General features: G+C 38.6%; 1 protein-coding gene across 20 annotated transcripts in view; it reads right to left on the bottom strand.

Moving 5' to 3' along the window:
* The window catches only part of CELF4 (CUGBP Elav-like family member 4), a gene marked incomplete at both ends in the record, with an annotated part of 696,584 nt that overhangs the window by 595,895 nt on the left and 80,882 nt on the right, over positions 1–19,807 (bottom strand). For all 20 annotated transcript variants that reach the window (XM_082337403.1, XM_082337393.1, XM_082337405.1 and 17 more), the window contains one exon: positions 9,379–9,461. In XM_082337403.1, coding sequence (XP_082193529.1) covers positions 9,379–9,461 — 83 coding nt within the window. The remainder of the gene's footprint in view (positions 1–9,378; positions 9,462–19,807) is intronic.

The following is a 19,807-nucleotide window of genomic DNA, read 5'->3' as shown; positions in this document are numbered from 1 at the left end:
TGTTTCTCTTGGGCAACATGAACATACACTGAAAAGCTCACATACACTAAGCCTCATAATTTCAAGAAACATCAGATTTACAACAAGCCAACTCTGCTATCTATATATGTGTAGCGTCACAAAACATGAAAAGGATCAGTAACCTAAGTCTCTCCCTTTGTCTGGAAAAAAACCCGTGATCTCCCAGTATCTACTCTCCAGGCAGTAGTTGGGAAGCATGGTGTTCCTCAGCAGCTGCAGTCTCAATTCATTTCACCAGGCAGACATTACATGATCACAGGGTAATGTTTCCAACAAATCTACAAAGGAGGTAAGAGATGGCAAGGACAGACATACAGAGTGAGATGGGACAGAGGAGAAAAGAAGGAGAAAATGCTGTTTGGCCAGACATGAGGCACTAGTGTGACTTTACTGAGAAAGGACACCACAAAATAATGCACAAGACAGAAGCAATGTCGCAGATGTTTACCAAGGAAGATCTTGGCAATAAGTCAGCCATAAATAAAAAGACCCAGAAAATCTGATTCTAGTTTTACCACCTTGGAAATAAAATGCTACTCCATTGATCAAAGCTATAAATGAAATCAGAAACTCATGCTAGCATGTCTCATAAGTTACATATTTACCATTAAAGCCATTCATAGAACAAGAGAGAAAAAAGAAATCACTCCATCTGTTTGAAGGAGCAACCTGAGCTTGGAATGCATTAGTTATAGCCGGACAAGACTTGCTCTGCCAAAACCTGCCTCCAAAGCCAGTGATCAGAAGTCATTTTTTGCAACATGCCAAAGAAAATATGCACTAGAAAGCAGTAGAAGCTTTGAGGATTGTATTTTACCATACCTAAAAGGAAAGGAAGGGAACAACTTCATTCTAGCACCATAGGATTCATTTGGTGCTGAAAATGTATGCATATCAAGGTCAAAATATGGTACAGAACTCAAAGAAATTTGAAGGCATGTGTTTTTAAAAGCAATTGTATTTTAGAAAGATGATTTTTTTTAAGGGGTGAAATGGTGGGAAGGGGAGGGGAGAAAAAGTATGGGAAACAAGATATAAGAAGTTCCCATTAAAGAGAGAAATGGAAAATGCACATTTCTTCTTTGAAAAATAGGTTAGGCTTAATTTTGTCCTTGTACTTACAGAAACTAATCAGAAAGATTTGACATTGCTGGGAACCTGCCAAGTGCAGCAGCTCATACATGCAGTGCCACTGTAAGTCACTGCAGCTACTCAACAGAGTAAAGTCACTTCAGATATCTACTTGCCTGAAATGATAGTGCAATCTCATGGTCAGTCATTCCCGACCACTTTCTCCTTGCCAAAGTAAGAGCGCAGCAGAAGTGAAGCTCAGAAGCTAAATAGGTTACATCATGCCAAGTCCTATCAAAAGTTATCCATAAGTGAAGAGATGGGACATTTTTTGCCACTCCCAAAAGCACTCCAGCTCAGATAGTTCTTTAAAAGGTGTTCTTAACTTTAAGCACATTTTTAAGCTTAATGCACAAATCATGTTCTTAGACTATTTAATATAGGATACACAGCTTTTTTAAAAGATCTGCAGCCAGTGGCTGGATTACACATGGCAAGGCTTGCAGTCTGTCTACACTGCAACTGAAAGTCTGTTTTCAACATGAGTAGATGTTCCTAACCTACATAGCATGAGTAGCACTTGCAGAAATAATGTTTCAGGCAAGATTCAAGTCCTTATTGTATAATCACCCCCCAGGAATTACAGTCATGGAATGTAGTTGCTCCACAGTATTCAAGTCTGTGGTTTCATGTTTTCATTGCTATTATACATGCTATTTAAATTAAACTAGACCAAGACACACCTCTATGGGTTTCAATAACAATAATTTTGGTGGTGGACATACATTCTTGATCCATCACTTTTGTGTATGGTCTTCAATCTTTGTACTTAAAAAAAAAAATTGCTATTGTCTCACTGAGCATCTGAAGGATTTAAAGACATGTATGCATTGCATGAAGAAAGACAGGGCAGACACCTTACACCAATGTAAGCTATGAGTAGTACAGCTGCTACTGGTAAACCTGTAGTATAGGCGGGCATATTGCCACAGATGGAAGTCAAAATCACATAATTATACAGCATCTTCATCTGAGTGTTTTATTGAAAGCTTACGTTGGCCTTACATTACAGAACACAATCAGCACATGCTTCTCCATTACTATACAGTGCAAATATGGGAAGTCAGTGTTTATGGAAAGGTTAGCCTATGAACAATGACTGCTAGACTAGGCAATGCCACACAATATCATCCATATGACTGAACAGATGAAAAGTAAATTGACTGTTAAAGGGTGCCTGCTCTTCTCTTCCTCTCTCTCTCTGTGACTGAGAACACGGGATGAGAAGTGGAAGTTTACTGCTTGCAAGTTATTCCTGGGCATATCCCCTCATCACTTGAATCAGTAGGGTGATGCAACTGGAAACCCCAGTGTTTAGGGTTCATTAATGTCTAATGGCTAACACTGTTGAAACACCAAGACACCAACCATCTTTAATTCCTATAGTTTGGAGTTGGGACCTCTCTCTAATAAAAAGCCTGTGGGAGCTACTGAATGGCCCAGCAGGTGTCAGGGATGCTCAGCATTTTGTGAGATCAGATATTTGGATGCAAAGATTCTTGGTAGAAATATGTTTCCTCATTTAGAGCTATGGTACTGTTCACGATGACATCATTCCAGCAGTGACAAATATAGCTGAGTCTGCTCTTTCCTACGCCATATAAATCCCTTGACCTCAATCAGATCACTGCTGATTTACACTTGGGTAAATGAAGTCAGAATCAAACCCATGGAATTCACAAATGTAGACCAGAGTAAGCATTACTCACAGACAAAAGACAACCCTTCAGAGGAAGGAAAAAGAGATCATTTTCATGCAAATATCCTTAATAATAAGGAACAAGAGATAGAAATAAGAGTATGAATGAAATGCAATCAAGAACTGCTCCGAGATCAGATTTGCTTCTAACTTTATAATGCTGCATCAGCTGCTCTTAAAGTAGCTTAAGCCCAAAATTTGACCTACCTGAAACTTGTTATATATAATTTTTCATCAGGGAGCTGTGAGCTAACTCAATCCCTAGGCTTGGCTTTGAAGGTAGCTGAAGGTGCTCAGCTACTTGCAGGATCTGAAAAGATTTTATTGCTGTGTTCTATGAAAATGGAAGCTTTTTTTTTCTGAGATCCAGGTTTGCCCTCGAATCATTACACATTATCTATTTATTTATGCATAAACAGTGGCATTATGGTTTGGAGAACAGGGGCCCTTTGATGGGAGGTAAGCTTGACTAGCCTATGGGAGTTTACTGCTATGCATATAAATGAGGCCATACATACAAATATGCAGAACAGACAAGTGAAAATATACAGCATCTCTTTAAAATGAAATACTTTGATTGCTCCAATCACAAGAAGTTGTAAAACTACCCTGAAGAATTAACAGCCGCAGTACATGCTAACTACATCCATCATAAATTCATCTTTAGTTTCTGTTATCATATCACTGTCTCTTGGGACCCCCAGTCCTGTCATCATTTGCCCTTTATAATTTATTCAGCTTGTACTTGCCTGAATCCTTTCTACTTATCATTCATCTTTACAGTTGTACATAAAATTAGATTGATCCTCCTATGGCAGACACGTCAGAGAGAAAAGTTGTCATTGAATAACACATAAAGCAAATGAAGGTCCAGCGAAATCTTTTGTTGAATAACTTGGAAATTGTCCTTTGAGAGCCAAAAGGTGTCAACTTAGAAAGACAAGACAATGTTACTTTTATAATTTATTTTTTGCACACCATTTTTCAGTTACCACCAAATCTCAAACACAACTGAGAAGCCTTGTTCCCATTTTGCATATCAAGCTAAGCTTGGTTAGCCACCACAAATATGATGAATACACCAGTCTCAAGCTGAGATAACAGCATGCAGCCAACACACTGGTTCTGTCAGAATGCTTGCACTGTATCCTTTTCCTCCAAAGCTCTTCGGACTGGGTGGCAGGGAAGGAGTTTACTTTGTATTCTAGAGGCTGCTGTATAGGGATACAGAAGCCAATCTTTAACTAGTGAAATGGAACTTTAATGTTTACCAAGCAGATAGGACCCAGGTGTTTCATCTCATCTGGTGAACAGAACAGCTCTGTCAAACTACGGGGGTTTTTAGCAAATGGAAAGTGCATATGGTTTCCTTTCCCTCTCTTGTCCCATCCTTTCCCCAAAGCAAGATTCAAAAGTCCTTTTACTGGCTGGTCAGTCAGAAGGAGGAAACAAGGGGTAAAAAAAAAAATAATAACCCTTTTTAACCATGACATTGACACTCAAAGATTTTTATGCACTGGAGAATTTCTACAGGACTGTTTTTTTCAAGTCTCTTACCTCAAATCTGTTTTTATTCCTTTTCATCTTCATTTTTAACTTCAGAAAACAGACATGTTTCTCCCAAGGGAACAATTAAATGTGTTTTCTTTCAAAATCTAAAGGGCATGGTGAGCAGGCTGTGTGTTCAGCAGGCTACTTTAATCAATGGAACCCATCCAGCCTGCCACTGCTGACCAAATTGCAATTTACATTGGTAAAGAAAATTTTTTAAATGGGAAGGTGTGGGAATATAATACCATTTTTGGCATAACACACTGTGCAGTGCGATATGTGGTTTAATGGTTTTCTAACAAGCTTTTGGAAAAAGCTCTGAAATATTAGAAAAAGACAATAAGACTGTACAGTTACAGCAAGGTCTGCTTGAACAGTGAAATCCATGCTACATGCGCAGGACTTCTGAAGTCCACAAGACACTTATGTCTCATTTAAGCCTTATTACAAGGATTCAAGAGGGACTAGACTTTGCAAGACACCCTCTCCTCCCCTCCCCCTGCCATGCTTAGGTGTCTTTCCTCACATATACATAAGAATTTGAGCTGGATAAGACCAATAACATTGAAAAACTTTTCAATTTTTTTTTTTTTTAAACTAAGCACAATGTTAGTTTCATTAGAGAGGGTATTTTTGTTTGTTTAAAACTGGGTTTAATAGGATTTTTATGAGCTCACCTGTCTTCTAATGTTAAAGATGCATATTTTTGTATATGATGAATAAAGCAGAATGCATTTTTTCTAGATGGCAGAAGAGACAAAGGATACCAGAACAGTTAGGAAGAAAACTAATTATGTTATGGACTGAGAAATTTAGCATAGCAGTAGTACCACTTTGTGTTTCAAGAGGAATAGATACAGTAAGAAAACCCAGTCTATGTCCCAGCCTGAATAAGCCCTGCAGATTGCTGAAGTTAACAGTTTCTTAACTACTTAAATTCATAGTTATTCTTTGCAAGTTTTACAGGGAGGTTTTAACATTATGCAAAAAGGAGGTATCTCCAACCAAGTATACATGGACTATTCACTCCCATTGCTTGAGAGAGCCACAAAGAACTAGAGGAAAAAAATGCCACTGTGCTTATCATACATGAGCTCAGTTTATTTGTGCTATAAATAAAAGTAGATCTTGATAGCATAATTACATTTCTCAGCATTATCCTCTGCCATTCGCTTCAGAAAGAAAAAAGAAAGGGGAGAAAAAGTTAGCTTCACTGTAATTTGTAATCAAAATGACTACACTTAAAACATAATTTTATTTCTCTGATTTCATTTCCTGTGGAGCTTTGTGGGGCAAATAGATAATATTATACCAAATCTGCAGGCAGATAATTCTCACATCCTTTGCACTGTCATTGTGTAGATCACTTTCCCCGCCTCCCCATGCTTTCCCCAAGACCATAGGCTGTGTTTTTGATATTTCGTTTTATCATTGAGAGATATATCAACATGAGAAATCCCAAGGGTGAATCAACTTTTACTTTCTCTACTTTCTCCTGCTCTCCCAAATTACTCTTGCTTGCCTAATTTGCTTTTTATAATGTCGGGGGGGGGGGGGGGAAGTGGTTTCCCACTATGAAGGATTAGCACAGATTACGGTGAACAGTGTTAATTATAGGTGGGGAAAGAGAATAGCGCATCTCTCCAATCTGTTCTTGATTTCCCCCGTGTCTGGCTGGCTGGTAATAAGCCTCCTTTAATCTGGCAGTCCCCTTGGTGAAATCAGCACCACGGACAGCAATATTGATTGCTGCTCAGAAACCATCACAGCTGCTCAACCAAATTACCTTTGATATGTGACCTTTAATGTAATTACTGCAACATCAAAGCATTTCTATAAATTATTAAAGAACTAATATACTTCATCATCCAGCTACTCTATTATATGTAAAATAAACAATCACAAGTAAACGTTAGAATTTGAATTGTCCAATACTCGCAAAGTGCTCTTTACACATACATACACTCCCTGCTACGTTAACCTTCTGTTTTAGGCAAGACAATTTCAAACTGTCCAAAACAGCCTAATTCATTTAGATAAAGAGGATTCAACTAATAATTTTATATTTTACATTCCACTCTAGTTGCTTCAAAATATCTATCATGATTCCTTCCCGCCCAAAAACAAAGTGCCATAAAGACTTTATTAATCAACACATACCTGCTTGGAAGTCTTCTGATTATTCCACAAGATGACTTTATGTCCCACATATAACATAGAAATATGTGGAACATATTTCTGTCATCTTACAAAACACATCCAGAAAGTAATTACTATAAAATATGTGCATATAGCCACTCCACTAAAAACAAAGAGATACATAGCTAAAAGGCAAGGTGTCTGAATCTGGACACAAACTCCTCATGCCTCACTGTTTCCATACATTAGCATTCATGTGCATATTATTAAAAATTACTCAGTTCTGTGTTTTATAATACCAAGAACACAAACAGCAATATTGCAAGAGCAGGCAAATACACAGTTTACTGGGGGATGGGAAAGAAGTGCCTTGATTGAATGGCTTACTATAGTGCTATTTTCTTTTTTCCCATACCAGGCTTGTTAATTATTTTTGATACCTCCTCAGTAGTGCTGTTTGTGTCACAGACAGTAGAGGGTCAAGAGAAGGTGTTATATATGTGTCATTTGTGAACTCATGTGAATGAGGACTTAGACCCCTGACCTTCCAAGTGTTTTTTATTTTATGGTGATGAACTACGTTTGATATTGTTGGTGCATGTTATCAAGAACAGTCAGGTAAGTCATAAATAACTCTCTGCTACTCACATAAGAACCATAAAACAGTATCCAGGCATGATAGTTTATCAAGAGACAAGGCTGATTTCCTTAAATAAAGTACAGTGACATCATTCAGAAGATGAGTTCAGAAACTTGGCAGAAAGCTGTATGCAGACGGAAAGTGGAAAGTAAACCTTTATCCTGAGAAAAAAAGAAGTGTAAATGAAAGGGATGGGAGAAGTCAGTGCTCAGAACTCTCAAAAACCTGGTTGCTGTTTTAGACAGAGGATTCACTGTTCCCAATTCAATCAGATCCTGATGTGTCACCTCAAAGTGTAAAACAAAACAAAAAAGCCTTCAGAAGTCAGCATGGTCAGTGTGGGCTATGTGCTAGAAATAACATAAGCCAAGGAAGAAATGTTTTGCCTGTAGTCTAGAATCAGTCAGTATAACCTCTGAAGGAAGTCTGGATCCTAAGGCAAAAGCTGGTTGAATTTTGCCACTGTCCAAGACAAGAGTTTTGATTTTAGGAGTTTTGTGATTTGAAATCTCTAAAATGCAGACTGAGATTCAGAACTGTGGGCATATGAAGAAGTAATTAAAAAAAAGAAATCCTAAATCATCACTTGCCCTCCCTCCCCAACTCTGAGCCCTCAGTCTCACTGACCCACTGTCTTCTTGAAGATACTCCCATCATACAACTTCAGGATGAGATTTTAACCTCATAGAGAAATATGAGCTCCATATGCAAGTGAGTGGTCTGGCTCCTAACAAGAAGACCAAACAGTGTTAGTGAAAACAATAGGAATTCCAGTTAGTATCTTTTAAATACACAACACCCTATTCATCACAAACATATCTCTAGTTTTGATAAATACATATTTGATTTAAGTGTATTTCAGAAAATTTCAGGTAAAATGTTACCTGAAACATCCTTATTCAAAATATTTTCATTTTTTGTACATCCAGTTCTATCATTCAGAGGAGAGAGAAGTAAAAAGAAAATATCACCGGGGGGGGAGGGGGGGAAGGAAAAAAAGAAAACTGTAAACCCCAACAAGACTCAAGTTACTTTCAATCTGAGGCTAACGAGTTTCTAGAAAAAAATAATTCAGGGGAACTGTCAGCTGACAGAAACGTATTTTTAGGGAATGAAGTATGTATATATTTACATAAGGTATGACCTTTAAAGCAAAGATGGATGTAGATGAGCAAGTGCGTGGGCTTCTCCATACTGGCAAGGTGGAACAGAGATAGGTAAACAGACCCAGGATGATGGAAACAAGCAGAACAGAATCAACACTTTCTTCAGCAACACAGAGCAACTGATGTGTCTTAGGTTTTGTGGAAAGGTAGGTTATGGGCACATGGGACTCAGTCATTCAACACCAACTAATGAAGGCAGACCTTTGGATCAATTTCCTCTTAGTTTAGATGCAACCCGGAACCCTCAGGAACCCACTCTTAACTACTTGGTCACTGACTTATGTGTCAGTGTGAAACCAGCCCTATTCTAGCCACAGGAGTACAGTACTTGGCTGTTTACAATCCATGTACCTTGGCTGAATCTAAATAGTCTCTCTCTCTCCCCCTCCTCCCAGTTACTGCTAAACTGGAAACCCATCCCAGCAGGGCAGGTCTTCCCCACATAATGCTGATTCTATTTTTAGTTCTGCTTGTGTTGTCTGAACCTTAGATCTTGCTCATGTGAATAATTTTCCTCATTATCTTGTGTTCGTCTCTCCTCTCTCTTTTCTCCTTGTCTCACCGCCTTTCCAATCTGCTACAGCTGCTTGAATACTAAAGTAACTGAGTCAAACCACTTTGTCATCAGGAATATGTTTTCGTTCTGTGATAACTCAGTAATGTGATCTGTTTCTTGATTTCTTCCTGCCACACCTTGCTTCAGAGAAGAAAAATAGCAAGAGGTAGCACCTGATGAGCACTTCTAATATTTCACTGTAGTGGTCAGAATACTAAAGCCTTTCCTCAGATGAGTAAGGCTGGTAGAATCCAGCCCCATAACCAGTTAATTACTGTTTTCCTGACTCCTGATAAGAGCAAAAAGGTTTTCATTTTGTGCAAGGAAACTGGGTTGGTTGGTGGTAACTTGATTTTATTAGCACAATGCAAATAGTGAATCATCCAAGCAACTGGAGACCCCAAACCCAAGATGGGAACTCCATTTGTAACCTATTTTAAATTTAAAGAGAAAAAAGTTATCAGTCTGGACTCACCCCTGGCAGTGTCTTCTGTTCATGCAGTGCACTCTGGGCCTTTAGAGCAGACTCCCTTTCGCAGTATGTTAGGAAGGCACAGCCTGTAAACAAAAGGCAAAACCTCAGTAAGAGCAATGCTTCAGAGGGGATCTGTTTAAAACTGAGATATACTGCATACCACTTTCTCATCATCATCCCATTCCCAGTAAATCAATCATAAAAACCTCTCCTTAGTAGGCCAGTAGTAAAGAGTCAAGTAATGAAGCTATCATCACTTCCTCTGAGCCCTGATGAAAAGTGAGCAATAGTGTGGCTATGAGTGTTTAGTTCTGTTGGAATATATGCTTAAGTGTCAGATACAGAGGGTTGTACAGGATTAGGGATCTCAAAGAACCCACATGGTGGCAAGGTGAGGCATGAGATCCCACTCCTGCTCCAGCAGCAGCACTGGGAACAAGTCCCTTACTGCCATATCATACTGAAGGCCTCATGCCCTTCTTTTGTACCAAGTACTTCAAGTAAAGGGCATACAAGGACTTGGGACTTCCTACTGCAGAGGACTACGCCTATTGCTTAGCCTGACTTGCATCCACAAGTAGTCTCCCTGTTTGCATCACACCAGAAAGCCACCACCCTGCATTTCCTGCTGCAAGGGCTCATTGGCTTCCAGCCATGCATACAAAAACAATCACAGCAAAGCCCAAAGAATCAATTCAAAACATCCGTGTTGCTTTACCAATCATTAGAACTTCAGAGATGCTCCAATGGATCACGTCTTTGATTCTTCCAAAAAGTTGTCTTATCAACTACAAAGGCTAAAGCCCTGTCATGGTAGGGAAGAACAAAAACCCTGCTCTGCCTTCTCTCCCCACTTCCATGCTCGCCTTCTCATAAAACTGGTCAATGTTGCAATGTCTTAAACCAGTTGTGTGTGTGTGTGTCTGATGTGATCAGATTATTCCTTTTTACTGCAGTATACTGAAAACCTGCCAGTTCCTGCAGCAAAAGAAGTGCTTGTTATGCAGAGGACATTTTCTGTGAAGTTACTACAGAACGTCTGCAACCTCACCAGCTCCTTGAAATAGAGGTATCACATCTTTCAAGGTTCAGGCAGCATGTCCATCAAACTGCGGGCATCTTCCAAGAGAAGCACAAGTACAGAGAGACTGCCAAAGAAACAAATGTGTCCCATAACCTCATCTTGACCCACCCATCTCTCCGTGCATTTAAAAAAGTATGCAACAGGTGAGTAAACGGTGGACTGTGAACTTTTTTTCAGCTCTGATCACCACTGTGATCTTCTTGTCCATACAATGTTCTGTTTTATCCAAGCTGGTTCCTTATACAGTATTACTGAAGAAATATTCTTCTTTACAAGGTTTTTAATATATTAGTACACACAAGAGATTAGGGAGATTTTTTTTTCTATAAACATACACATATATTTTCTTAAAGATTGTCTTGTGGAAATTACACTACTCCTTTCACAATGAAGCTACAAGCTGGATGAGTGTTCCAATTTGGCATGTGAAAAAACCCTATCTTATCCCATATTTCTTACCCTATATTGCTTTCTGAAGGTCTTGTTCCTTTCAGTTTATTCAAGCCAATCACATTTATTATGTCTCAATAATTGTGACTCAGAAGCAGAAGTTGACAATCAAGAAGACCGAGCAATAGCAAAATTTTGCACACTCTAATTGGAATTATTTGGATTCCTTCCCCTCTAACTTTAAATGGATGAGTTTTCTGTTAGTCTGCATATACCAGACAAGAGGAAGAAACTGTGGCAGAGAGTTTACAGTTAGTAGAAGTAATGGAATGAAAAGGATCCTTAAAAGTCACCCATAGCTTGATAATCAAATGGGAAACTATGCTTATGTTTAATTTCAGTGCTAAATCAGAGGCTGAGAGTTCTCTGTTGACTAGACACAATAAGAAAGTGTCCCTTTAGTAGCAGACGTGGAGCAGCTGATATAGTCTAATTAGGCACATCATAGTGCACTGTTATAGAGATAAACTATGCAGTGTAAAGGTCCCATAATGATAGCTATATTTTTCTCCTCATTGTGATGGCCATGACAACAGTTCAGGGTAACATTGTCCTGCAACTCCTACCATATCATGACTGTAATTCAGACTGAGTAGACAGAATACTACTCCTCTCTGAAGGAGCAAAGTTTCCTTCCAAGATCCACATAAAGTGTTTGTGTGGGCAAGTTCTCATCAGGGAGAAACCTCTGTTAAGTCCTCTCCAAACATGTTTGTGAAAGTGGTAGAAGTAACAGAAACAGTACTTAGTAGAACGTATCCAAACATCACTGATTTCCCAAACAACGTGTTAAGGACAGAAAGACTCTGAAATGGAAAAGAAGAACTCTAGTCTCTCATACAGTCAGACAAAGAAAAAACATGTTTTTCAGGGACAAAAAATGTTTTGTAGAGGTATTTCTTTTTCCCTAATTCATGTCATGCACATGAATTACTCTCTATCCCACTCTTGTTGGGCAAAAAGTAATTTATTTAGGAAAAATAATACCTCATTTACTTTAAGTAAATCCTGACTGCGTAGAGGCAGTAAGAAGTTCCAACCCAGCAACAGCCAGTGGGAATAAAATAGAGCTTAATGTTCATAACAGGCCTCAGACCTGAACTTGTAAAGGCCAGTTCATGGGTTTTTTTTGTCTTCCCTTTACTTATCTCAAAATTGCTCTATAAGGCACAAACCCAGCATCAGCCATCAGCTAGAGTAGTATTTTCCAAAAACATTAACACGTGACTTGTGATGAAACAATGCATAACTATTATTCCATCCTGCAAGAATTTCCATATTTCAGCTCCTTGTACATTAGGACAAAAGGCAATAAGATTTCTTGCCCCACCCCGTCCGCCCCCCCATCCCCCCTTAGAAACAGCAAAATACTGGATCTGTCTTTTGTATTGTGATGCTTAATGGAATTACAACTATAGCACCTCTTTCAGGTGTTACTTTTCCTAGGCTACCTCTTTCAATGTGCATGCATATGACCCCTCCAAATGACCCCTGGAGAACGTTGCTTAAAGAACAAGAGCACTGAACACTCAGGTTAACACTAAAGGATACAACACCCTAAACAACTGAGTCTTGAAACAATGTCATGTGAAGCAGCTATATTGGGTTTTACAGAGAAAAGTCAAACTGGTGAAAAAAGTTATTTTTTCCTTTTGACTTCCCATGTGGAAAACAATTTCAGAACAATCAGTTCTTCCCACTGAAACTTCTGGTTGTATACAGAACCACTTATTTCATTGGAAAAAAAAACAAAAACAAAAACAAAAACAAAAAACCATTTTGATAGTAAACTCTTAAGTGGCTCAAATTAACAGCTCACTTGCCATCAGCTGTTTGTGGATCTGACTTCCAGGTAAAAGGATTCTTATTCTGACTTCTGGGTGAAAGGCTTCTTATCCCATTACAAATCATTTGCACCATCCAGCCCCCTGTAACAGCCTATGTTCTACAGTATAATGAATATTTCTGAACACATCTCTTAAGGAAAGATAGAGTGAAAGCTATGCATTATTTCTGTCATCTACTTGTATGGGTGATAATGACTAAGTACAGTCCTTGAGAATTATATCTGAATTTGAACAAAAAAATCTAATTGACTAATTATTGATAATGAAGGACTTGCTTCTAGCTGTTCCTAATTCCAATTCCATTTCGCTCAAATATGCCAAGTTTTCCAGACATATGTCAATCAGCTAAAAGATGCTTTATTTGGATTGTGTCTTTCCAGATGTTCATTTCCTACCAGTGGACAGTTCTTTGGGCTACTGCATTAACACCTGGAAACTCCCAGCTGGCAATTAACTCTCAACCTATTGAACTGCAATCTCTTGGAAACATGAGGATGTATCAAGTGGTCTCCTGGGAAACAAGGTTGTTAAAGAGAAGGGGGAAACAAAAACAAGAGCTTGAGATGGAAAAAAAATAATATAAAAGCTCTATTTTAATTTTACCTCCAGAGAATTCAATAATGTAAATAATGATTGCATGGAATACAGGTGGATAATGATCGCACTTATTGCAACTTCAGCCCCACAGTAAGTCTCCTGAGGAATTTGCACAAGCCTGGGAGGCAAAACAGTCAGGGGACACATTCTGAGCTGAACAGAATAATTCTGGAAACCGAGAATTATTTCACCCCACCAGTACTCAGTTCATCCTGCGACAAATGAAAACAGAGTCTTTTCACTTGACAGCTCAGTGCTTATCACTTCAGTGAATCTGTTGAGTCTCAGCCACTTTAAACCAGATAGGTAGTTCTGAACAGCTAAAAAGCACTGGCCACCCAACTCAAATTTAGCTATTTAAAATCAGTTCTCATAGGGTCTACCACCAATGACAAGACATTCATTTGACCTAGCATACAGGAGAGAAATAAACCTCTGGAGAGGCCTGTCCTCGGTATTGGGTGTAAGAACCATGCACAACCATCTCAGGTGCAGGCTTTTAGCTTCAAGGTTGCACATTCACAGCATCAGATTCCACCTGCCACCTCTAACCTCCCAGTTACCTCAAGTATATGCATTATCTGTACCTTAATTCATCCTTGTTATATATGGTGGGAGATGAAGATGATGCATACTGTAATTAAGGGCTTTTTTGCCCTTTATTGTTTTATTCTGGCAGATAGTCATGGGTATCTTGGCATAGTTTCTCCTCTTTGCCCATTGTTTAGATCAAAGAACAGGCACTTAATGACTTATGACCCTTTCTTTGTATGATGTGTTTTGGTGACATCTTATGATTTTATTAGAACTACATAACCTCACACAAAGCATGCCTTTAGCTTTTCCATACATTTAGATCCAGAGGCATTGTCTAAGAGCTAGACTACAACCATGCTCATTTCCAGGTATTTGCTGTCTGTCCAAATAAGGCATTAAAGGTCCAGTCTAAATCTAATGAAAAAATACTTATACACTTCAACAGGCTTTGGGGAAGGGGCTCTTAATCTTTCTGGGTCTATGTTTATTCTTCGGCATTATGATGGAAAATTAAAAAATTTGTTAGGTGCTTTAAGACTCCTGGATGAAAGCCAAGAACTAAAGCAGATTCTGTGCTCAGGGGTGTAAATCCAGTCAAGGGGAGAGCTTGCATGTAACTCAGCAGAACTATGCAATTACACCAACATAAAATTAGGTTCATGATTTGACCCATAATCTATTGCCTCTCTTGGAAGAATCCTTGGCTCAGACACTGACCTCAGCTAAATTGGTGATAATCCAGAACAGTTAGGATAACCCTAGATTTTGAGAAGGCTGGCTCAAGTGGTCTAAGCTAGTTTTTGATTCACAAGCATTTGTGATTGTAGAGTATGCACTCAACCAGTTACCACAGCTCAGTTGACAGGTGATAGCTTCTGCAACTACAGCCCTTCTGATACCTGTAAGTGTAACTAAAATCAGAATCATTGACCAAGAAAAGATAAAACTATCACAAGGCTGTCAGGTTTTTTTGTTAGTTTTTCTTCTTTGAGTCAATTAGCTTCACGCTTTTAGTTACAATAATATTCATTGACTTTAACAGTGAGATTTCCTAAATTGGCCTTCCTATGTTGTTTTACGTTAGACTCCTGTATAGCACATGAATTGGTGAAGAAGATACCGTTCTCTTAACAGTTACACAAGAACAAAGAAATCCATTCATACTGTCTACTACTGTAGAACCTTTCCCCCTACCACATTTAATGTACCTGACTTCCCAAAACCCCAAGGCAGAGAAGCCAAGGGCTTTACTCCGGCAGTGCACTATGGACTGCAAGAAAGCAAACTGCAATTCAAGCACAACTATCCAAGATTTTCATGCTGCATACAGAAAATGGAGGAGAGTAACAATATTGCGTACCTTAGACCACATGCTAGTGGTCCTGCTCCTATTTAAGAATAGTTACAGTCTTGTAAAGGAGCTGCTTTGAGAGCAAAAAACTTGCATCTCTGGGAAACAGAAACTCTCAACTGGTCACAGGTCTGAGCATCTCAGTTAGCAATGCTTCACTCTCTCTGTGCCCTAATTACCTTTAAAACATTTAGATCAACATGTACAAGTTATCTGTGGTGGACAAGAGATCTGTCCCCCAAGCTCTAGGTTTGTGTTTAAAAGAGCTCTTCCTCTGAAAAAACAATTCCTTGCTTCAAGATTCAGGGATCAGTTACACAGAGAAAGACTTTAACACTTAAGAAAACTCTTGCCTTAAAATCAACATTTCAGATTACATCCCCCAGCTAGGATTTCAAAGTGAAAAAGAAATCTTTTTTTTTGCTTTAACTATCCTAGCTCTACATGTCTGGTTTTGAAACAATTCTCATTTGCTCTGTCTACAGTGGACTGCCCAAGTTTTAATCACTTGAGGGCTTCGGAGATTGAGCTGAATTTTCTTGAAGGGGACACAATCAATAAAGACTTTTGGAACTGGAAATGTTTTATCCAATTTCTTCATCTGTTTCTCTCTCAGTGATTAACTACCTTCTGATGAAAGTTAACATCTTTGCTGGTAAAGAACATTCACTTGGCTAGAACTTCCTTTTTCTCCATCTCCCCTGCTGCACAGCTACTGAACACTAACTGTTCAGAGAAAAAGATAGGAACAAAAACTTCCCAGATATCAGCTTCCTTGTCAATTATATTGCAAGGCAGATTAACATCCGAAATGCCCTGCTGTGCGGAATGCTAATTTTCTTTTTCCTCTTATGTTATTTTCCATTAACTATTATGATGCTATAATTTTCCTACTATAGATAACTTGATACGGGTCTATATGTAAAAGCATACATAAAGCACACTCATATACACGTATGAACCAATATTAAAAAGCAAACTAAAAGTACAAATCTGGAAATGCAGAAGTTAACCATATTTACTGAATATTAGCTCAATTAAAATGCATTTATGATATTTCAAAATGAGACATGGATATGAACAATCCAAATCAGAGTCCTTCCTCAGACTAAGCAGTACTTAATTACATTTATCAGTGTCTGGGCAGACAGCAGAGAGACTTGAGTAACTGTTGGTGTATGTAAGCATTTCAACAAAACACAGACAATAGTTTCATCTTGATTTTTGGTAATAAGTAGGTTTTAAATGAAAACACCAGTTTTAAAAAGACAAAATTTCTCACAGGAAGTTTCAATGAAATATTTCACCAAGAAGTGTTTCTCAGCACCATGATACAATTTCTCATCAAAGCCTACAGCAAGAGAAACTTATTCCAGGACAGTCAGTAGTCCAGATTCTAATCTGAATCAGGCAAGCAGGGCCTTGAGTCCAGGGCTTCTACACATCAGAGAAGAGTGTATTGTCGCTGGCAGACCCCTGAGGGTCCATCTCTATTTCTTCTTAAGTAACTCCACAGCTACCTTGCCTCCATCACACTGCAGAACTGGAAAGCTTTTGATCTCTCAAACTTTTTTCCACAGAATGAGAGAACAGTTTCTGGCTGCAGTTCACACAAGGATAAGTTTCTCCTGGGGTCTAGAAAGTTCCTTGCAAGTTGCTTTGAACCATCCTTTGCTGACTGGTACACTCAAGATAAAGTACAGAATGAACCATTGATTTGACATAGCATATACCAGGTCCTGTTTTCCCATATCTGCCAACATTTTAGCTTTAAATTTCATCCTGAAACTTCTGAGATACTTTTGATCATCTGAGCCCAAGTCAACCCAAGATTTACTGCTCAAGTTTCTGCAAGTCTAGCCATGCAGAACATTTTACTTTCCAGAGCAGGTGTCTAATTTCCACACACACAGCAAACTGTCAATGAATACACTCCCCATTAGAGAAATAAGAATGTAGATTACTGGTTAAGGTAGTTGTCTACCAAAGAGACTGCTGGTGTGCCTAATAGGGCATACAAATATTTGATGTTTTTAATTACAGTAGAAAACTCATTTTTAAACAGACCAGCCTCACCTCAGCTTCTCATTTGTTGCTTAATAACTGTGGACTCCATGTTGTAAGGAGAGATGCATGCCCTCAGGCCTAATCTATCAAACAATGAGGATGTGCTTTTGATCTTAAAGTATGAAAAGGTTGACTTTAAAGTGAAACTCATGACCAAGTGGTTTTCTAGACCAAGCAACAGTGTTCCCAGTATTTCAGAACCCAGTCACTGATGAGAAAGTCATGGCCAAACTCTAGGGATCACTCAAGTGAGGATGAGAATAAATAGGTTCCAGCTTCTACTCAGTAAGGAAACATCAAGTTTAAGTTAAAATCCTGATCACTTCTAAGCTTGGCTTACTTTAACCTACCTATGACTTCAAAGAAAAAATATTTGTGTTTATCCATTTTACACTGCAGCCTCAGAAAAAAAAAAAATAATAATGAAAAAATTATCATGGAATTTTCAGGATTTCTTGTTTCCAGTCTGGTGATAAACAAAGGAAATATAGCAGGTGGGGTTTTTTGCCTTGTGATTCACTGGTGAAACTGAGGAATATAACTAGAAATAATCCTGCTGTTGAAACACTACAGCTTGCATTCAGACTGTTACAGGTTAAACCTCCTTAGAGTACGTGCATTAATTACACTCTGTACCTGCTGTTCTGGGTTCTGCCTTTGAGTTCTTTCTATTGTTAGCAGCATATGAATAACTCAGTGGATTTTCTAAAACACTTAGCTGTTTCAGAAAGTTTTCCCCTTCTTCATTGAATTTTGATTTTTGGATCCACTTCTTTTGGGAAGATTTCTTCAAGAATTGTCAACTAGTCTCCAGAAGCTATGATCTTGCTAAACAACATTAACTTTGAATGCCTTGAATCTTAGCAAAATAAACCTAAAGTAAAACCATCTCTAAACAAATTAGACTGTTGTGCCACATATAACTTTTTCCAAGGTTTGTCTTTCTGCATCCACATAGGGTTGTTTTGTCTTTTTTTTTTTTTTTACTGCTCATTATCCTTCATCAAGGTGAGGAACAGACATTTCTTGGAAAATAACCTCTCCTCTGTGTGCAGGAAGTGTGTTTGTACACACACACAAGAAAAGTTGTACACACACATAAGAAAAGTTGGTACTTTCACCCGTAAAAAAGTGCCAGGGCCATGCAGCGATCATCTTGTTGTTAGCACCATCAAATGATTTGTTATTTATGCTTTGTCTCAGGAACAAGCAAGTAGTTTGTTCTAAACACAAACTTGTATGCACTCCAAACAGCCTCATATTCTTTCTTCTCTGAGACAGAGCACGTGTCAATATACACTTCTGACATTTCCAGCTCAAGGTTGAAAGAAAAAGGCACTGAAACAACTGCAGGAAAGAGCTATTATTAGACAACTTCTAGCCGATTCAGAAGCAGACTATTGTAATTATCTCTCTAGAGTTCTTACCAAGTTTGCCAGCTCAGGTTTTTCCAATTCAAGAAGTTCAGATTCAGAGTGGAGCCTTTAAGACACCTCTCAAAATCAACCTCAATACCTTTCTGTTACTTATGATCAAGTTTTTCTCCTCACCTTGTATGCAAGAACTGTAAATGGGACAACATTAGAATCTCTTTTCTAAATTCCACAGGGTTTTGTTAAGTTTAAATTCAGGTAACTGTATCTGAAGCCACCTTAGGACTTTTATATTACAAATCAAATCCAAACTCACAAAGACTGTATTTCCTGATTCCAGCTGATACAGAAATGGAAATCTTTAAGCAGCAGCTGCTCCTACGAGATGATCATCCTGAGACTGGAAGTCTCCAGAAACTAATAAGAGTCACAATATGAGCCAGAGAAAACTCTACAATACCAGCTGGCTTCATGAGATTTTTGGAGACAAATTTCAGCTGTCAGAACAATTAACATCTAGGTTCCCATAACCAGATGCTGTTTTCCATATGTTTTGACTTTGAATAGTTTCTTCTACCCTCTAAGTGATGTTAGGAGCAAACAAGTATTGTCTCTTATCTCCTATTTCTTTCTCAATTTGACTTGTTCATTTACTGTATGTAGTGGAATAGCATGAAGTAGGATCAAGTTCTTCTGCAAGCAGCCAGAGATGAAGTAATCTTCTCAATCAACAGACATCTATCAGCTGGGCTTAGGGCTTGAGGCTTACGGCTGAGAACCATGACGTGCATACTCTGTGTGTGTGCATGAGAGAGAAAGCAACGTGAAATGAGGTGCTCTGTGAGTATGGCAAGAGAAAGATGGCAAAGGCTTCTCAAAGGTCCTATCTGTTATAGCACAAAGGAAGAGAGGTAGGTCCCAAGAACAAAAGCCTCCACTGCTTCTTTGGCAAAAAGCTCTACATTGAGCCATTGTTGCATTGTACAAGCTTGTTTTAAGAGTCTGGCTCAAGTATAAATTATTTAGGAACAAGACAAGGCATGCAAACACTGGAAGAAGATTTAACTGTATATTCAAAGCCACACAAATAGTTTGTAGTAAACGTCAGCCTTGAACTAAAACC

Source organism: Platalea leucorodia, assembly GCF_965183815.1.
Source record: "Platalea leucorodia genome assembly, chromosome: Z".
NCBI classification, from domain to species: Eukaryota; Metazoa; Chordata; class Aves; order Pelecaniformes; family Threskiornithidae; genus Platalea; species Platalea leucorodia.
The sequence above is the reverse complement of the archived record's forward strand: the minus strand, read 5'-3'. Positions and strand labels throughout refer to the sequence as shown.